This window comes from Myotis lucifugus, unplaced genomic scaffold (genome assembly GCF_000147115.1).
Source record: "Myotis lucifugus unplaced genomic scaffold, Myoluc2.0 scaffold_172, whole genome shotgun sequence".
In the NCBI taxonomy this organism is placed as follows: Eukaryota; Metazoa; Chordata; class Mammalia; order Chiroptera; family Vespertilionidae; genus Myotis; species Myotis lucifugus.
Genome location: NW_005871220.1, coordinates 2,547,434 through 2,568,608, shown reverse-complemented (window position 1 = coordinate 2,568,608; position 21,175 = coordinate 2,547,434). Strand labels below are relative to the sequence as shown.

General features: G+C 46.4%; 1 protein-coding gene across 1 annotated transcript in view; it reads right to left on the bottom strand.

Annotated features, from left to right (window-relative positions):
- Nucleotides 1-21,175, bottom strand: part of TENM2 (teneurin transmembrane protein 2) — an 881,884-nt gene that overhangs the window by 258,918 nt on the left and 601,791 nt on the right. Inside the window, 1 exon segment of the mRNA XM_023760070.1 lies at nucleotides 13,820-14,051. Coding sequence (XP_023615838.1) covers nucleotides 13,820-14,051 — 232 coding nt within the window.

The window sequence follows — 21,175 nt, the reverse complement described above, 5'->3', positions numbered from 1 at the left end:
GCTCGAATATTTCTTAGTACATTCATCCTTGAAAAAGAAAATCCTTTCAGCTCTATGTTTAACATCCAACACCGTAGACTTCGGGACTCTTTTTTAAGAACCCATTAAAGACATTCAGGCCATTAAAGGAGGAGGAATGAAGAGAGATTGGAACATTTGAATTGAGATGGGTGTAATTTGGCACAATCTATCAAAATTCAAAACGCACATTCTCCATACCCTTTGATCTAGCAATTTCACTTCCAGGAATTTAACTTTTAAATACAATCGTGTAAGTATGCAAAGAAAGGTACCTACGCAAGCCTCTTTCCTTACAGCTTTGTTTTGAAATAGCAAAAACCTGAAAGCCATCTAAGCATCCATCAAGAAGAGATTGGCTAAATAAATGATGGCATTATGGAATATTACACAGACTTTAGAAAAGAATGAGGTAGGTCTACATGGAATTACCTATCGTGGAAATGATTTCCACAATATCTCATGAAATTAAGACAGGAAGTTGCAAATGGTCTGTATAACACGATCCCACTTATATTAAACTTAGAAAACATGCTCAGGTGTTCATAAGCATTTCCGGAAGCCTAAATAACAAGCCTTCAAGTGAGATTTTTCCTAGAAATAGGAATGGAGGGGCATGGATTACTACTGTGTACTTTTTATCTTATTAATTGGTAATTTTTTAATCAAAAGAATGAATATATTTATAATAAAATAACTGGAACTCCCCCCCCCCCACCCCCCAAAGAAAACACCAAAAAACAAAATCTGTTGCAATATGTGTTGCAATTCTTTGTCTTCCATTCTGGACCATTCCTCTGCAGGAGGAAATGCAGATAAAGATTGCCGGCTGCTTACATAGGCCCAGAACCATGCAGGAAAAGAGGCGAGGACAGCTCCATCCAGAGGCCTGCCGGCCGCCCGCCCCACTTAGGGCATTCAGAGGAGGCCTTCAGGAGTCAAGGGAGCCTAAAGAATTCATCAACCTCAATCATGTTGACCTTGATTCCTTCTCACAATCTACGTTCTGACGTAGTGGTCAGCATCAAGGACAACTTCCCAACAGGTACTAGGTACTGTTTCTGTATCCTTATTGCCAGAGACCTTACCTCTCTCTTCCTCTCCCCACCTCTCCCTCCCTTCCCCCACCCTGTCTCCTTCTCTCCCCACCCTCTCTCCTCTCTCCTACTTCTCTCCCTCCATCCCTTCCTCTCCCTTTGTGACACAGCCCTTTGGCTTTAGCTCTGTAGAGGTTTCTACACTTCTCCCTTTCCCCCAAACGGAATGGGGTTGTGCATTTGAAGACGGATGCAACAGGCAGGACATGAGGAGGTCCCCACTCTCACTACTTTCGTAATTCCAGACAAGGCCCTCAATGGTGAAAACTCAGAAAACAAAGCAAACCCCGAAACTCACGGACTATGCCCTCCTTGCCTTCTTCTCACACCCACGCCAATGCCACACACACTATCAGACTGAAATTCTAGGTGGGTTTAAATGTATGGGTGATTCCTTTCCCCCTACTTCATTGAGCCTTACTACTTCTAAATATCCAATCGATTCACAGGAATGTAAATGCAATGGGCATAATTATCGACATTAGGATATTAACTTGTCTAATTAGATGTGCACGGAGGCTGATGCTATCTGCATTACGGTCCAATACGGAGCAGACTGGCCCCTGCAAATCGTCCTGCCTAACATTTTCAACACAAAGCAGATAAAATGCATTGCTGAGAACAGGAGCTTGGAGCATGGAGCTAAATGTTTCCCATTCATGATTTTAGTGAGAAAAAAAAAAGCAAAACCCCAAGTTCTCCAAAGCACTTCAGGTTCATGAAGGTAAAACTGCTTCTCCAGCCATTTTCGGGCGATGGGAGAGGCATCGAGTTTGCTTTGAGTTAACTTTCTCATCACGAGCCCTCGTAAAGAGCACTGGTTAGTGAGACAATAAATGAGCACTTTTTAATTAGAAAACGCGGAATCCAGGCACTTTTGCAGGAAGGAAGATGATCGCTTCAAAGGGACGTCAGGAGGCTAATAAAAGTTAAAACGCATGCAGGGGCCGCAGCGAACGCAAAGGTAAAGTCGTGGGACGTTTGGGATGTGAACCAGAGAGGGCGATGATTCAGAAGGGGGTGGGAAGCAGTCATGGAAGTTACTCTTTCCACTTTATAATGGGATCAGCTGTAAAACCCGTTCTGTGTCCAGGCAAGTGAGATAACCCAATGCCCCCTAATTCCTCCACCCCTTCCCCTCAGACTGAGTGTGCCCAGAGGACAAAATCACTATAATCAGGCAAGAGGAGAAGGCAGCTGAGCTGGGACAAAACTAGTATTGCACTTGACCTTTTTTCTTCTTTTTCTTTTAAATGGTCAGCTAATATCACGGTGTTTGGTTATGGCCTCACCCTTCTCTCCACCCCTCCTCTCCTTCTATCAGGCTCTATGTGGGAACATGCTCCAGGTCTAGCCAATCAGCATGGTTTGTTCCTCAGGCCTCGGGATCCGGTCTGTCTTGGGCATAGGACTCTAGTTGGGCTCCAGGAAATTCGGTCAAGGGAGTGTTACTGAAATGTCAGGAAGGAGAAATCCTTTTTCTGTTAGGTTTCTATGCTAAGAGAATACAGCCTGTAGATCTCACATAAGGAGGCCTGCTGAAGAATAATGGTAGGGCCTGGCCGGTATGGCTCAGTGGTTGAGCGTTGACCTATGAACCCGGGTCATGGTTCAATTCCCTGTTAGGGCATATGCCAGGATTTCGGGCTCAGTCCCCAGTAGGGGGCGTGCAGGAGGCAGCCGATCAATGATTCTCTCTCATCATTGATGTTTCTATCTCTCTCCCTCTCCCTTCCTTTCTGAAATCAATAAAAGAATACATATATTAAAAAGAAGATTAATGATAGGAAACAGAGAAAAGCAAGGCTGAGAGAAAATGCCTAATGCCCCAGTTTACAGCCTTGAATCTAATTCTGCCAGCATCTTGATTCTGTCCCAACCCTTCATCCTCCCGTTTCATCTTCCCGACATGCCCGAAGGGGATGCGGGTGTCTGTCCCACAGGGCTGCAGCCGGGTAACATGGTGCCAAGTGCCTAATACAATACTTGGCACGACGCAGGCCCCGAGGAGACGATGACGTCTGAAAATAGACCAGAAAGTGTTCAGTTGTTTCCAGGAAGCGAAATGGTTTTTACATGGCCGTAAGTTCTCAGTGGATTCTGGGGATCAGGAGGCTTCGGTAGGTGGGGGCAGGATACCAACTAAGAGAGCAGCTACATGACACCCACAAAGCCCATGTGTGTACAGCCTGCCCCATGGCCAGAGGGTCCCCCTCACCACTTATTCTCTCATTGTAAGGCATCATCCAGGGTAGATTCCCCCAGGGTCCCTCCCAATGCCTTCTCATACCCTGCTCCCAAGGCCAGTAAGAGGATCTTGTTGATAAGAGATTAAAATGTCACTAAGATTAAGCTTTCCATTTCAAATTCTTATCTAAGCACACCAAGGCAAAGGAGAGCAACATTTCCTGCCTTCTCTCAGGGCAGGGTGTTTAAATCTGTTTGTGCAAAAAAATTAAAATTTTAAGAAGCTTTTTAGTCATCATACGGTTGGTGTGCAACATCTTCACAGACTGATTGTTGAAAAATGGACCTGCTCTGCTCATCCCCCGTTGAAGCTGTAACACACTTAAAGGCAATTGCAAGACAAGCTAACAAAACAGAAGTGTTACTCGCTCTCGTTGGAAACGTAAGGCATGAACAGCTGAAACACTGATGACAGGACTTGGGCGCATTTGCTGATTCCCCAAACACTAGTCTGAGCAAGAAGGGGTCCTGTAAGGATTTAAAACACACCATTTTGAGAGGAATCCTTTGTGGTTAGCAGAGTCACGACCTCTAAAGGTGGATATTTGCAAACAAGGCTCACGGAATAGCCCAAAACTGTTTGGTGGGTTTGGGAGGGAGAAAAGCTATCTGGCAAAGAGTCTCTTGAACACTCCCCTGTCAGCTAGGAGCCGCAGCCACAGTGGCGGGGACCTGCCCAGAGCCTCGTGACGGATAGATTCTGGGGACACAAGATCCCAACTCACAAAAGGCAGGCGAGACCGAGACTAATAAATCAAAGGAAACTTCAGAGAAGCCGCAGAGCCGGAGTGCCCTGCCTGGGAGAACCAGAGGCCTTATCTGACTTCCGTGGAAAGAAAAGGAGCATTGGGAGCCAGAATTAGAAAAGGACTTTCAGTGAGTCTCTCCCTGTCTGAGCCAGATACCAAGTCCTCTGGGGAGGCTGCGGGAAATGCCCCGAGGGAGTGACAGTCGATATTAGCGGGATGGGTGAAAGAGCTCAGACAGACAACGGAAATACTCCGCTTTTTTTCAACTGTGAGTTTAACCCAAGCGCTTTCCACGCTTACACGCAGGGCAGCCTTGCATTTTCAAGGCATGACCACTAGGTGGCCTCCACCGATAATCCGGTCCCCTGGTCCAGGCTGTGGAGGGATGGCTTTTGTACAAAAAGTGCTTTCTACCCAGAGGCTTAGCTGTGCTAACTTGCCCTGTAAGAAGTTCAAGTCCCCAAAGCTTTAATACACTTCACAGGGCTTTAATTTTACAGCAGGAGCCAAATGTAAAAAGGACAGCCTCTCCTTGGACACCGCTACCTTCAAGGATGCCTCCAGGTTTGCAGACCTGGCCCAGAGCAGCCTGGGGTGGTCTTGAATAAGATGCAACACTTGTTTCTTTCTTCATGCGCCTTGTAATTTGCACACGTGCCACGACCCTGGGTTTCTTTCATATTAATGGTTGGAGTGTGTTTAAGGGCACAAGCCATAAATTGCAGACGAAACTAGGTTCTCTTTATTTTCCTGCCAATTGTCAGAAAGTAATGTGGGGTCAGGGTGCTCCCCCCACTGCCCCGCCACCTCACTGGCTTTTCTCTACCACCCCACCCCTTCCCTCTATCCAACAACCAACCGCTTGTCTCCACCTGCCAAGGGCGGGGGAGGGAAGACACAGCCTGCTTTCTCATTGGAGAGCTTGCCTATCGAGCAGCTCGGTTATTGAGATTAATAAGCTGTCAGTTTCCAAGGAAGACTAAGAAAACTACAAAATTAAAGTGCACCGCGACGTGAAAAGCTGCTGGTGGCCGGGCGGGATCACGGTGTCAAAGAGGCGAGGTGCAGCTATAAAATAAGGCTGAGCTTGAGAGGCTCACCTGAGGGTCTCATTAATGTCCGTGTTGCCTCTGATGAGAATGGAGAAGGGGCAGAATGTTGTGTACAATACAGAGAAATCCAGCTGCCTACCGATTCACAAAATGCTGGCATGCTTTTGGTTCGCTCAGAATGAATTCTAGTTTCCAAACGTCACTCAGAAACATAAAAAGTGTAAACAGGTTACCTTGGTTTAATATTCTCAAGATCGAGCGTGTCAGTGATTCTGTCAGGAAGTTAATCCCTTAGGTAGGAAAATAAATCAGACAAGTTTGGAATAGTCTTGGGGTTCTGCATGGTGACGACGTTTCAACAACCTTGCTGCTTCCCCGGGAAAACCTTACTTACTATAAAGGTCTCGTGTCTCAATTCCCAAACAGGCACTAGGGCAGTGGTCGGCAAACTGCGGCTCGCGAGCCACATGTGGCTCTTTGGCCCCCTGAGTGTGGCTCTTCCACAAAATACCACATGCGGGCGCACACGTACAGTGCGATTGAAACTTCGTGGCCCATGCGCAGAAGTCGGTATTTTGTGGAAGAGCCACACTCAAGGGGCCAAAGAGCCGCATGTGGCTCTCGAGCCGCAGTTTGCCGACCACTGCACTAGGGTATCCAGACTGGGGTAACCTTACTTCATCTTGAAGACAAAAAGTGTGTTTCTGGAATCCTGATACCAAAATGAGAGTCCTTGGATGCCATCCATCAAGCCCAAAGTGCTACATTTTTTTCAGGTACAGTTTACATCCAATATTGTTTGGTATCAGTTGCAGGTGTACACTTTGTAAAGCACAGGATCGTCAATTCTTTCTCAGAGCGCTTTGCACGACTTCCCGTGAACAGGAATAACGATGACATTCAAAATACGACCCAACGGTCAACCGCTGCACCCGTGGCTGTGTGGCTTCCTCCCACCTGTCTGGCAGAGCCCGGCTGGAAGATAAAAATTCTATAAATCAAGGAGCTAAAGAGGTAGCAGTGCTTCTTATTTCTAGACTGTCAGTTTGCTCTCACATTCTATACCACGCAGAGCATTGAAGCTCTGTGCGTCAGCTCACACATAGCCTATGCCGCCACCGCCAGGGAGCAGGAGGCCTCCCATTTACCATGCCAGGCTGCCACTAGTCCCACAGCGCTGCAGACAGGGTTCCTTACATCCCAACTGGCTTATGGTTTTGTCAATAACCAAGTCTATGTCCAGCAACAGGCCGGAGTCCATCCCATAGGGAATTTCGTCTCCTGTGTCACCATGTATCAACCTCACCATTTCCATGGCTTGGGCAAGTTAATTTGTGCATCATTTTGCTTTGTATTTCTAGCCCCAAAGGCACTATCACATAGGAGTTAAGAACATGACAGTTGGCCCTGGCCGGGTAGATCAGTAGGTTAGAGTGTTGTCCAGATATGCCCAGGTTGTGGGTTTGAGCCCCAGTCAGGGCACGTATAAGAATCAATCAATGAATGTATGAATACGTGGAACAACAAATCTCTCTCTCTCTCTCTCTCTCTCTCTCTCTCTCTCTCTCTCTCTCTCTCTCAAAAAAAAACCAAAACAAACAACAATAAAAAAGAACATTGCCTTTGGAATCAGGCAGGCCCAGGTTTAAATCACAGTTCTGCCACTTGCTTATTTGGAGATGTGTAGGTCATTTAACCTTCCTAAGCCTCAGTTTATATTTTTTTAAAATAGGGATAGTAACATACACCTAGCATAGGGTAAGAGGGATTAAACGGGGTCATGTATGTAAAACTAAGTTTCAAACAAAAAGTTTTTGACAAGAAGGGTTGTGAAATCAACAAAAGACAAGTGATGGCTAGGATGTGAGGAAAAGGGGACCCTATACACTGCTGATGGGAATGCAGACAGGTGCAGTCTCTGAAGAAAACAGTATGAAATTTCCTCAAAAAATTAAAAGTGGAACTTTCATTTGACTCAGTGATCCCACTTCTAGGAATATATCCTAAGGAACCAGAAACACCAATCAGGAAGAATATATGCATATGGCCGTAGACTAAAAGTGGAACAATTTACAATAGGTAAGATTTGGAAATAATCCAAGTGCCCATCAGCAGATGAGTGGATAAAAAGTTGTTGTACATCTACACAATGGAATACTATGCAGCAGTGAAAAAGAAAGAACTCTTACCATTTACAACAGCATGGATTGACCTGGAGAGCTTATGTTAAGTGAAATAAGCCAGTCAGAGAAAGGTAAGTATCACATGATCTCACTCATATGTGGGAATCCAATGAACAAAATAGATCTAGAGACACAGAAGCATGGGACAGACTGACAAGTTTTAGAGTGAAGGCGGGGTGGTGGGTGGTGGATGGGGAGTGATTAACCTGTGGAACTTATATGCATATATGCATAACCCATGGACACAGACAATAGAGGGGCAAAGGCCTGGGAGGGGTGAATACGGGGTGGACAGGGTCAATGGGAAAACAAACAAACAAACAAACAAACAAATGGTACATCTGTAATATTTTCAGTAATAAAGATAAATTAAAGAAACCCAGAAGGATTGTGACTCACAGACCTGTACAACCATGTACAATAACTTAAATTGAACAAAATTTCTCAAGAGATTTTTTTAAAAGAGAAAAATCAATTGCTGAGAGCTTCAGATGCAGCAAATATGCTATTATTTGTAAATGCAGGAATTTCTGTGTTACAACTATTATTTTTGAATCAAAATACGCCTGGCCAATAACAGCTGTGCTAAGTTCTCTTGTTGCCTCATATTTGCACACGTCTAAGACCGAACTTTCGTTTTCCAAAGGACATCGCTATCCACCCACCCCTACGTCAAAAGCATTGGTCTTTGTGCTCACACCTACCTCGCCCACAGCTCCCAGTTCTGGCAATCATTCATTCCCACTGATCCTTCCTTCAACAGAGGCCTCACCCCTGGGAGTGTGTACCTTCCTGTCTCCGTGGTCGGAGAAAGCCACACAGCTCCGGGCACTGCAGCTGCGGGGCTCCTGCTGGAAGCCACAACACACCACCTTGCATCTCAGCCACGCAATCACCTCCAGACCAGACCTTTAGCCTTGCTACACCTTCCACCCTACGCTCCATCTACTTACTACCTGGCAGCTACCACCATTAAAAATGAAACAAAACAATGTTAGCATTTCCTTCTCCTGTTTCAAATGCTTCAGTGACTTTTCACTGTTCTGGGGGTAGAGTCCAACGTCTTTACCCCAAGCCTGCGCCATCCTGCCCTTGCCACCTTCTCAGCTTGCTTCCCTTCCTGGTGTCTCAGTGTTCCCTTCCTGGCGTCTTCCCTCCCCTCACCTAGAATGTTCTGTAAGGCTAATGAACACAGACTCATTCTTAGGGGTCTGCTTAAATGCCAGCTTCCCATGGGTCTGGTTTCTCTGTACTTCACAGGGCACTCACTACATGTGTCAGTGTGGGGCACCTGTCTGGTCCCTCACTCACGCTCTGTCTATATTCATCCTTAAATCTCTGTTGGGGAAAGGCTTTGCTTTTCTTCTTCATTGTTGAGCCCTCAGTGCCCAGCACATAGTAGATTCTCATAGGTGTTTCTTGAATGGATCATGGATGAACTTTATTATTTTTAAAAATATATTTTAAAATTATTTTCAGAGAAGAAGGGAGAAGGAGGGAGAGAGAGAAATATCAATGATGAGAGAGAATCATTGATCGGCTGCCTCCAGCAGGCCCCACACTGGGGAGGGAGCCCACAAACCTGGCATGTGCCTTGACAGGGAATTGCACTTCCTAGGTTAATGCTCAGCCACTGAGCCACGCCGGCCGGGCTGGATGACCGTTTTAAAAAGCAACTTGCAAACCGGTTTGTAAGCTTGAGGATCCTGGTGATGAAAATGAGGGCTTTTGGTATTTCAGGGCGAAAGGAAACTCGGGGAGGTTTCGTCCTGCTTAGGAATTCTCTTTCCTGACCTGCTGCTGAGGCGGGTTCTGAGGGAGAAGCTTGCTTCAGCAAAATGCAGACAAGAAGAAAAGGGAGGCTCTGCCGCTGAGCTACTTCCTACTGTTTTAGATGAGAGGTGCTGACTTCAGAAACTCCCCAGGCAGCAGCGGGCCATGCTGATTCCTGCCCTTGCCCCTCGCAAGAGAGGAAGGGGAGAGAGGCGACATCCACCAAAGACGCATGTGGACTGTGTGCTAAGACCCGTGGGTCGGCCGAGAGGAAGAGGATGGGCAGAGTCATTTTGTTACGTAACACATTACAAAAGACAGAACAGACTTCTTGCAATTAGTTCCTCTGGCCCGTGTGTTTTCTCTTGGATTAGATAATGGTTTAGTACATGGACTGACTACTTCTGGTAACAGACATTTATCCGCATTACTTATATGATTCACAGCGATACAGAGCTTTTCCTTATATGCTTTGTCTGGTGTAAAATTCCCCATTTGCACAGTCCCATTTATCTGGCCATGCCTCCTCAATCAGCACCTCTAATTCTACTTGTCATGGAAAACGACGGGAGAAGCCCAGCCCAGAGATCTGACACGCCTCATTAAGACGGACAGAACGTCACAAAACAACACAGAGCGGCAAGGGCTTGTTCCTCACGGGCCTGAAAACACACTGGGCTTGGCTTGGAGTCTCTGGGGGTGGCGGGCGTCTGTCATCAAGTGCAAGGTTATGAAATCCTTCCATCACGCCAGAAGTCTGTGTGCAGGAGCGTGCAGGTGGGGAAGCTGTGTGTAAAGTTCCACTGCGTCTTCAATATTGATGACTACGTCGCGACCAGCCTCCACGATGTCTTGCCTTCCCTGGTTTTCTCTCCTGGATGCGGTACTCAGTCCTTATTTGAGTGGGAATCCTGGTACGGCAGCATGTCCCTAAAACCAGAGCTCCCATGCCTACGCTTCCTTCTGTGAGTAAGAAAATGACTCTTAAACTCACAATGCTTCAGCATTTGAATGAGTGGATCTGTCCACTTCTATAGTTTCCAAGACTATATGAAAAGCCCGTGAGGAATGGGAACAAATAATATGCTACAATTTTGAGGGTTTTTTTTCTACTTATTCATGAGGTAAACTCTTACTCATCCTTCAAAACCCAGCTCAAACAGTCCCTCAGCTGTGAAACATTTCCGGACCATCCCGAGAGAGTTCATCACTTCTCACACTCCCATTATTGTATACACCACACTATCCTTTTGTTCATGTACCTTTCTCCTCCTGTAGCTTCTGTAACCCTGAAGGACAGGATACACGTTTTGATCATTATCTCCCCGGTACCTAACATAGCCCTGGGTATACATGAGGGACTCAGTAAATATTTGCTAATAAGACACCGAATGAGTCATACTCAAAAGAGAAACATAAAGCTCAATAATCCTACGAATTACTGCCAAAGTTTTTAAACATGAGACCAGTTGCACATCCATGTTATATGTATTCAGTTCCATGAATGGCGTTTTAATTATCTGCTGACTTCTGTATCCCGTGTTTGATTTCCGGTAATAACTCCATCCCAAGGGCCTCGCGTTCTCTAATCCTGGGACCTTGAACGTCCTGACCAAAGAGCAGAAGAGGTTTTCTCCTTCTGCTAGGCTTCCAGGTTTCAGCAATCCTGTCTACTCCCCAAGCTCTGTCTTCAACTTGCCTCCTCCAAAATCATCATTAAGAAGCCCACATCTAGCAGAACTTAAAACAGAAAGGTGACAGGCATGGCTTTGCTGGTCCTTTCCATCAGATCCTCGTCAAGAGAACACAAGTACAAGTGGCTCAAAATAAATCACCAGGGAAACCAATGGGAGATGGGAGGTAGTGTGAGCACGCCCGATCTTATTGCCAAGGGGGAAATCTTTGTGAGGAGCAACCGCTCGGACGGAGCTTGCCCTGGACATGTAACAGTTAGGGCGACCAGTGAAGGTGTGTGGTTATTCACCTGTCAGACATGCGTGGAGCCACCAGAGGTCCATCCACGATGGCTCCTAATTTACCATCTCCCTGAAGCCCAAGACCTCCTAGCAATGACTTTGCCGCTATAACACTTAGACTCCACATATTTAAAAGGGTGATAATAATGGTTCCTTCGGACCCCACTGGAGGGCTGTCAGGCTTGACGGAGACAGGCATGCAGAGCACTTGGGTCCTGCACATGCAAAGTGCACAACCAACACGGGTTGTTCATGGGGATAGTGTCCTCTTCCTTCCTCTCTGCTTTCTTCATCTCCAACAGCTGTTACATTTCTCCTTGCCTTTCTCTGACTCCATCACCTTCTTCATCTAGTCCACTCTATGTAGCCTTTATGTCCAGAAACTATTTTTTCAAACAACAGTCTGTCAATGTAAAAATTGGCTGACTAGTGCCCAACAAAGTCTATGGCAGTTCCTAAATACAAGGAGGAAAAGACAGAAAGTCTGATCCGGCCTAAAGACCATCGACCATGGAGACACCCTGCGTACAGCCTGCTGGACCAGGCAGCGTCAGCCTGGAAACCAGCCAGCAAAGCTGTTTATTAGAGGGTTACTAAATCAGTGCAGATGTTTAAGTCTACTGCTTACATGTAATATATGCATGGTTTCTACTGACTTCACATATTTTAAGCCTTAGAGATGAAGATTGTGGGCATGATTAAGAATAACCTATAATTGTCAGAAAATAAAATATTATAAAGCTTGGAGTGACGACAGGGACGATGGGGTACAACATATTAATGCTCACGACCTTATTAAAACAAAAAATATTATAGATGAGAAACAATATACTATTCAGCCATAAAAAAGGAATAAAATCTTATCATTCGTGACAATGTGGATGGATCTTGAAGGCATTATGCTAAGTGCAATAAGTCGACAGGGAAAGAGAAATACTGTATGACCTCACTTATATGTGAAATCTTATAAAAACAAAACCAAACTCATAGATACAGAGGATAGATTGGTGGTTGCCAGAGGGGGAGCATGGAGGGTGGGAGAAATGGGTGAAGGGGGTAAAAAGGTACCAGCTTCCTGTGTTGCAGATCTGAAAGTTGCTAAGAAAGTAGAACTTAAAAGTTGATTGTAAGAAATTTTTTTATTATAACTTTGTTATGGTGACCGATGTTAACTAGACTTAATGTGGTGATCATTTCACAATATATATGAGTATCAAATCATTCTGTTGTATGCCTGAAACTAATATGATATTATATGTCAATTACATACCTCAATTACAAAAAGGACCTTTCCTATTAAAGGCGACAATGCTGACGTGAAACAAAACAAACAAAGAAACAAAACAAAGAAACAACATGAAAATCTACGGCTTGTAAACTTGTTTTCAGGTCAGCACAGAAAAGTCAATGGTTGTTACCAAAAAAATTACAGGTTATATCTATCTTTCCTTAAACCTAAGTAACTTACAAGAAAAGAATTAGTATTCTTTCATCTGTCATTTAGAAATATATAGTTATATTCCCAGTAAGTTAGTTTTTTTCTAAATGTGGCTAACATTTTTGCAATTAAGACTAATATTACATGTGCCCTCAATAAAGCTAGTATTAAACTGAAAATAAAAAAGTCTAAAAACCAGTTAGAGCCTGGCTGGTGTGGCTCAGTGGTTGAGTGTCACTTATGAACTGGGAGGCTATGGTTCGATTCCCGGTCAGGGCACATGATCCCCAGTAGAGGGTGTGCAGGAGGCAGCCAAACAATGATTCTCTCTCATCATTGATGCTTCTACCTCTCCCTTCCTCTCCCTTCCTCTCTGAAATCAATAAAAATATATTAAAGAAGAAAACACCAACAAAACCCATGTGAGAACTTTTGAAAGGGTCCATATGAATTAGCCCCTTTCTCTGTTCATTCTCTGTGATTCTTCCAGATGAGAAAACCATAACAATGTGAGCACAGAATCCATGCAGGTGTCTGGGGAGGGAGCACCAAGGCCTGGCCCACCCACGTGTGGCCTTCGCTGTCAATCACATCCCTGCAGCCACGCTGTGACCCTTGTTCCAGGCCCTGAAGGTGGGCACACTTGGAAAGACCAGAAGTGAGAAAAGGACAGAAGCAAAGGCAAACCCAAACAGAGCCAGGCCTGAAGATCACTTTGAAACTCTCCCCTCCCAACATGCGCGGCCCCTTTTTCTCTTGTTTGTTTTTACACATTACTGTTTGCCCCTCAGGCTGCCAGTGTATACGGGAGGGATTAAACCGAGACCGCTTGCTGGATGAAATATAAATTAAAACTATACTTCCGTCAGTCTGGAATCAGGGATTGTTTCTCAAGGTCTCCCCAAACACTTAATTTCAAATGAGTCTTCATTTATTACTTCAAGAAAGGCCAAATGCATAATTTATCAGTAGCTTTCAGTCAATATATCCTTATAAGCATGTTTCCCATGAGCCTCTGAGGAAAAATATGTTATGCTAATTCTATTAGTTGGGTACACAAGAGCTAAGAGAGTAAACAAGCATTGAAAGGAAACACGTGTGAACAGAGAAATACCTATCACCCTACCATCCAGGGTCAAATTCCCCAGGGAACCACCAGGAGGTGGTAGACTTGCCTCATTTATTTATGCCAAGATTTTCTCCCCCACTGCACCTCAGAGCCACCCAGGGGCTCAGTGTGGGTGGCTCAGGTAGGTACACGGGCATGATCGGCCATGGGGACTTACCGGGTCTCCAGTGGCACGTTGCTGTTTAGCACCCAGCTGTCCTGAAGCTGAACGGACTCGGGCGTGGTGGCCAGGTCATTGGGCGCGGGTGCCGGGGCGTGGATCTGACTCCGCCGGTTGGTCAGCGAGTTCCTGTTGAGGGAGTTGGCGGACGAGTGGTGATGGGACAGCGTGTGGTTGTGAGGAGGTGGCAGAGGGGGCCTCAGAGTCGACTGGCTGTGGTTCGGAGGGCCTGGAAAGAGAAAGGAGAAACAACCATCAGTGACTGCAGGTTACAGCCGCAGACACTCTGCAAACCTGGGGAGGAAAGCCTGGAACCAAAGTGATTATGTTGGCGATTGCTGAACGTTGCAAACTAGAGAGAGCTAAGACCACGTAAAGCATCCCAGGGTTACTCATAATAACATGCTTCCATTGGCCTTTTTCCATTGGCATCAACTGAAGAATGAGAAACTTGGTTAGCAAAAGAAGGCTGACCGGTGGAGTTATTTTAAATATATTAATCCTGCATGGAAAGTTCAAGGCCAATCATTCCTGGGACAAGTCCCCGTTCCATTTCCTGGTAAACCAGTAGACCGCGCACATTCTGTGAAACGACTTCCTTTTTCTAAAGACAATGAGAACATGGCACACTCTGAGCCACGGAGAAGCAAATTTGACCACTTGTAGGGGTCAGGCAGGACCAGAAATGGACCAGTTGTTGGATGGAGGGGAACCAGCGAGGGTAGGGGCAGCCCTCACTCAGGCCCCGGCCCACGTGGCCATGAGGGGATTAGGGCTCAAGGGACAGATCTAGTTTTTCTAAGAAAACTAACGATCTAGATTTTTAGATAAAATTTCCCACTTTAAAAAAAGGTTGACAATTAACTAAAAATACGTGTATCCACATATATGGATACGTTTTTATCTGTAAGGAGTCAACATCCACACACCTGGGAGCCCGCTCAAACCAGCGGGTTGATGCCATCTCTCCTCTGAGAGAGGAACCTCTAGGACTCTGTCTCCAGAGAAGGTCAGGGTTGATGTTTTCAAGCCATGACCTTTGACTCCAAACTGCATCCTGTTTCCCAACCTTGAAATCCCCCTCCGTGCGGGAAACACACACAAAGGAGAGCTCCACCTCTGTACGAAGTCCCTTGTAACTATGACCACATATGACAACTCCGCCCAGGGTTTTCCGAGCAACCCACGCTCGATCCACACAATGAACTATTTTAAGCAGAACGAAAATGAAAGTGGTGCACGATGCAACGTAAGCCTGTGAGTTGGTTTTAATGGCTGCGGAAACATGACTTTTGATTTGTGTCCTCTGAGGAAGTTTATGTTTTGAAGCCTCCAGTCAGGGTTGGCAGCTCCGCAGGTGACTGCCCAGCCTTGTCATTTTTGGCCCCTGCCAACTTCTGAAATCCTCAGCCCCTGCTGTCCTGGCTTTAAGAAGTTGGCTCAAGTCATTTAAGCTAGCAATTGGACACACATTTCAACTACTTGTATCCTTCTGTGGCCGGGCGACATCTCCAAAAGGTGTAATCTACACCCCGTGGCTCCTGTGATGCCTGCAGACTCATCCCCAGGAAAAGACAACATGTCAAGAAGATACTAGGTTTGCAGAGCATCCTGGCCAATGAAAACGAGAAAGGAAAATACGGAGGAAAGGAAAATACGGCCTCGAAGTTTGCATCTCTGTGGAGGATTTTTTTTTTTTTTTGGTGTTCAGAAAAAGACAACTAAAGCGCAAACCCAGTGGGAAATGCCACTGTACAATTGTACGGATTTTAAATCGCGTCCTCCAAATGAACCTGTAATTCGCATTTTACATTATGCACCAGTGACATTTTAAATATATCTTTGAGGGAGTTTCATAGCCGTAGCAGGCTATTATATTTTCTGTCTAGTAATGTATTATTATATAGTTATTTAGCATTTGCCTCGTATTAGTGGAAAGAGGTGAGAAAAGGGGGTGAAGTGATGTAATCATGATCCTTCGGAGATGCTGGCCAAACCCCTCACTCACGGTTAATGAATTGCACGCCTCTCTCACCACCCCCCCCCTCCCCCCCGCCCCACACCCATCCAAGTGGTGTCATTATTCTCCATTAGGTGGATAATGATGAGACTTGCCCGGGGAAGACGAGATGAATCAGTGTACAAGTGAGAACCTCCCTCCCTGGCCCCCAAGCCCTAACTTTCCATCTCCTTCTGCCTCTGGCTCCCCCTCTCCAGCTCTGGAGACCACACACTCTCCCAAAGTACAAAGAGGCTGTGTGAGGCATTTAATTCACTAAATGAGACACCGAAACCTGCCTGCTTCCTGTCTGTGCACCCCGAGCTAAGGCTGCTCTGCCCACTCCAGCCTGTGTGGCCCTTCTCTGTCCATCTGCGCTCTGTGTGGGTGGGATTCCTGTGGTTGCCTTTCTGCTGATGATACACCCCCGGGGGGGAGGCTGAGGGGGAGGCAAGCGCCGACCTGGCACGTTCCAAATGAAGTGGAAGGTGCGTTTTCCAGTTCACCGGGGGAGTCCAGCTCTCTGCACTTCTCCTACAGAGAAGGCCAAGAGCTTCCTGGGGGAGATGGGGAAAGAAGAATCCGGAGGATGAAAGCATACATAATTCTCCACTCACCCAGCCCTCCTATGGAGCAACATGCCATTTCGCTGCAAATAAATCAAATTATTGCAAGAACCACAAAAATTACCCAGCGTCCTCCGCATTGGAAGATGGTCTCCTCATTACCGTTGTTCATTTCCACTGTGACATTGATTATATCTGCTCATTTATCTATCTATCCCAAAGTCATCTTTTTCAATTAGGAACAGGAGATAGAAGGGAAAGATATTACGATGCAGAGTGCCAAATGCCACCACTGGGGTCTATGCGGGGTGATGTGGGAGTGCCTGGCGGGGCGGGGGGGGGGCATCCAGCCATGGTTAGGAGGTCAAATCTGAAGAGGTGGGCTCAAGGCGTGGGTCTGCCACTTTCAAGATGTGTGAACCTGGGCCCAGGACCTCATTTCTTTAATTCTCAGCATATCCCTCTGCCAAACAGTGCAAACAGCAGTAATTCCCCGGAGGGTTGCTGTAAAAGTGAGAGGGGAAGGATGAATGGAAACTGTGAAAGATGCTACACGATGGCTGGAATGTTCCCCCAAAACCATGTACATGGAACACCGCTCAGTCCTTCTGGGAATGAAAGGGCGGACAAGACGGAGCTGCAGACTTGCAAAGGGGAAGTAAACTTCGTCTATCGAGGGCAGAAGTCACAAACCGGCTGCCCTAAGGTGGGTATTGTCAAAAATTCAGTCAAGATTTTGTACAGTGTTCCGGTTTCCTGACTTCTCTTGAAAATAAAAAAGGAACAGAAGTACTGACTCTGTATTCTCTCATGGCAGCAACTGGATAGAGCTGAACACCCTCAGTTGGTTTTTCTGCTTTGCCACCAACCTGAACAACCCCTTATCTTTGTTTTTTAGTAAATCCTCACCAGAGGATATTTTCCCCCATTCATTTTTAGAGAGTGGAAGGAAGGGAGTGAAAGAGAGAATGAGAGAGAGAGAGAGAGAGAGAGAGAGAGAGAGAGAGAGAAAGAGAAACATTAATGTGAGAGCAACACATAGATTGGTTGCCTCCCACATGCTCCGGACCAGGGCTGGGATCCAACTTGCAACCTAGGTACGTGCCCTTGATTGGAATTGAACCCAGGACCCTTCAGGCGGTGGGCCGATGCTCTATCCACTGAGCCAAACCCACTAGGGCGGCATCTGTGCTTTTGACTGCTGGTTTAACCTGGGCCCCTTAGTATTCTAAGTGGATAACGTATCCCTGACACGACAACACTTCTGCTACGACTGCTGATCTCAGGCACTACTTGTGTTTATCAGTTTTCATTACAGCCATCCCATGTGCTTGCTGGATGGGATGGCTTTCCATTCCAGAAATACAAACAGTGGCAGCAATATGCTTACTGCTTTCCACAAAGTCAAACTACATGAAAATGTCCTTCTCCAAGGCAACGGAGGCCCCTGATCTATGGTGAAACCAAAAGTAGTAACCCAGAACCTTCACGGCCACTCTGTGTTTCACACATTTCTTGGGTTTAATTAATGTGCATATTATTAATAGTTCTTCTAGCATATAAATATGAAATCACATAATAATGCAATTGAGCCACGAATAACTATGTCACATAAATGCTTACATAGTGTTAACCTAATCAGTATGCCATTCGCAGGAATTGTCATTAAAATCGAGGGGCTAACCTGTTATAGTGCACCTGATATGCCTTGAGCTGAGAACCCGGGATTTATTTTAGGGACTGGGTGACTTTTGTCCTAGGGAGAAGGAGCTGTGTATCGGTTCTTTGTGAAAAGACAGGGTGGGACAGGTGAGGCACTCAGCAGAGGTAAGTCCAAGTGTGGACAAGGTGCTTCCTGTCTATTGACAATCTAAGCATTTGAATATGCACTTAATGCATCCTGTTTGCTTGTTTGGTCTTGTTTGCCTGAATGGTCTCTACTGTGTTTTTAGATCCGTTGTGGGGGAGTTGCCAGAAATTTTGATCTCAACAGGCATGCCATTCACATACTCTGTTCTTCTTAAATGTCAGTGGGTTGACAGTGGAGTCTTAAGAAAGATAAAGCAGTGCTTCTTTGTTGGGTAACAATATCAATTCCAACAAAGCTAGACGTGGGGACTGGAAAATCTTGGAGTAGCAACTCTTGTGTTGACTAGACTAGCGGTGTTCTAACAGCTTATAGAAACAACCCACACCCACACTGAAGTAACGTATAAAGAAAGGATTTTCTTTGGAGCTGAGGAAGTAAATTCTTTATAATTGGCCATTGTTATTGCATCTTCTTAAATAAACAGCTGAGGGAGGCATTTAGGCTGGGCCTACACTTGCCAAGGGGCTGGGGTGGAGGGGTGGAGGGACCTGGGCGAGAGGGCAGGGATAAACTTAGATACCCTTGTCTTACTCTAGCGTCCACACCAATTTTTCCCCCAGAGATTAAAAATGATCATAAAAGGTATGACAGAATAAAAAGTTGAGGCCTGCCTGACTGCTAATAATTCACTCATTCTGGAAGAAGCCATGCCAAATGTTGGTCTTTAAATTTTTCAACCCCTCAGACCCCGAGATGATGAATTAACCACAAACTCTCTGCCTTCTACCAAATCATGTCTATGGGGCCAGTTCTATCTTGACAGCAATTTAAAGATGCTACACGTGGGATGCTGTTGGCAGAGGCTCTGCAGACTCTGGTTGATGAAAACTGGCACCGGGACGCCCTGTTCAAATGTGACCTTGAACGGGAGCCAGAGGAAATCAGAGGTGAGGATTTTCAAGAATAACAGCCTCTGGTGAGAGCTAAGAAGAGTCTGTTGCAGATAGCCAGGCTGGTGGTCGGCTTTGAACCCCGGGCTCGGCCACCTACTAGCTGGGTGGCCTCTGGAAAGCTCCGTATTCTTTTTTTTTTCTGAGCCAGTTTCTGCATCTGGAAAATGGGTGTAATAACTGTACTTCTCTCATTTGGCTGTTGGGAGAATCAAATGAGACTATCTATTAGAAGCTTGCACAATTCTTGGCACACGGCAAGCTATTAATAAATGTTATCATATGTTATTGTGTTATAATTAATAACACGAATCATGGTAATTACAGCAACAACAACTATGGCTCCTGGGCAAATGCTGCGTACCTCCTGGGGCACTCCCATTTTCCCAGCTCTTTGAGTGGCAGCTTTTTGTAGGCTGAGATCAAATCAACATTTGGAGGCAAAATTGCCAACTTCAGACCCCATCCCCACCTTCAGATTGTCTGCAGAAGGGCACAGTGGCTAAGTGACACGGCCCTGGCATTAAGACAGGCATTCTCAAGAGCGTCTCTGGAAGAGCCTGTGGGAACGAAACTTGGGATTCAGAACTGCTTCATTCCCATAAGCTAAGCAATCGATGTTCATCACTACACAACACTCCTATTGGAAACAGCTGCTATGAGGTAAGCTCTCCCTGTGTGCCTGGTCCTGGGCTAAGTGCTGTACATCAATTATTTCAATGTACTCCCATGCACTCCTGTGGGGCAGGTTCTGCTATCATCCCCATTTCACAGATCCAGCAGGTGAGGTTCCGGGAGGTCAAGTAAGGCACCAAAGGTCACGTGGGTTAGTAAGAGGTAGAGCTGCTATTCGACCCCGAGGTCTCTTCCCCACTCTGCCGGATGCAAAGGAGCACCAGGCCGCAGGATGCACTCGCACAGGCAAAGAACCAGACCCTGCCCTGGTGCATCCGTGCCCTTGCAAATACAGAGGACAACTGTCTCAATCCACTTCTTTGCACATTTGCTTAAATGGCAGAACCAAATCTTGCAAGAAATTGGAGGGAACTGCCTGCCTCCAATCTCTGCACCTCCCAGTGCTGCCTGAGTTGGGAGAAATAGGCCAGAACCACCACACTGCAGTGTGGTCCCTCTCCTGCACCTTCCCCAAAGGCCCTCCCCAAACTTCCTCCTCCGAGCTGAGCTGCAGCGCTGGCTCGCAGAGGGATGGGTAGCAGTTAGGTTTGCCAGAGGCAGACACAAGGGCACGCTGGGTTCCAGCTCAGTCCCAGCTGTCCTCCCTGCTCTGGCAAAAGGTACTTTGCCAAAAACCAGGGGATGGAGAGGTGGGTCCAAATCCAGCCTTCTCCTGTGTTTGCAAAGGGATGGAAAGAGATTTCTTGATTAGTTTCCTAAGTACTGGGCACTTTGGAAATTCAGCTTGCTTCCTTCTTCCCTGTCTTGATATCTAAGGACTGATTTGTCTCCTAAGGAACGGGCTTTTATTTTTTGACTAGAGGCCCAGCGCACGAAATCGTGCCCCCATAGCTGGCTGCCACTTGTTGCTGCTTGTCGCCCCGCCTGCTCGCCGCCATGAGCCGCCCTGCCCACTACTGCTCGAGGGCCGGGGTCGGGGGGCGGACCGAGAGGTGGTCAATGCACCTCATGGCAACTGGTCGAGCGGTCATTCCGGTTGTTATGCTTATGGTCCCTGGCCTTTTATTATATAGGATTACTGACCAATGTATGGTATTGCTGGCTTTGCAGGGCCATTGGCTGGTCTTCAGTGTTTGTCAGATCTGGCCACTATTGTCACAAGCTGCAGCCTTTCCCCATGGCTCAGAAGGGAGGAGAAGAAGGGGCCAAGTCATGTCTCCTTTCTCATCTCCGGGCCCGAGGCCACAGCCCTGGTCAGCGCATCCTCAGCCTGCCTGCACAGTTCTGGACCAGGGGGCTATCCTGGATGGAAAGGCCCCTCTCAGCCAGCACAGAGCGCCAGAGGAGGAAATGGCTGTGCTCACTCATAAGCAATGATTTGTTGTTCTCTTG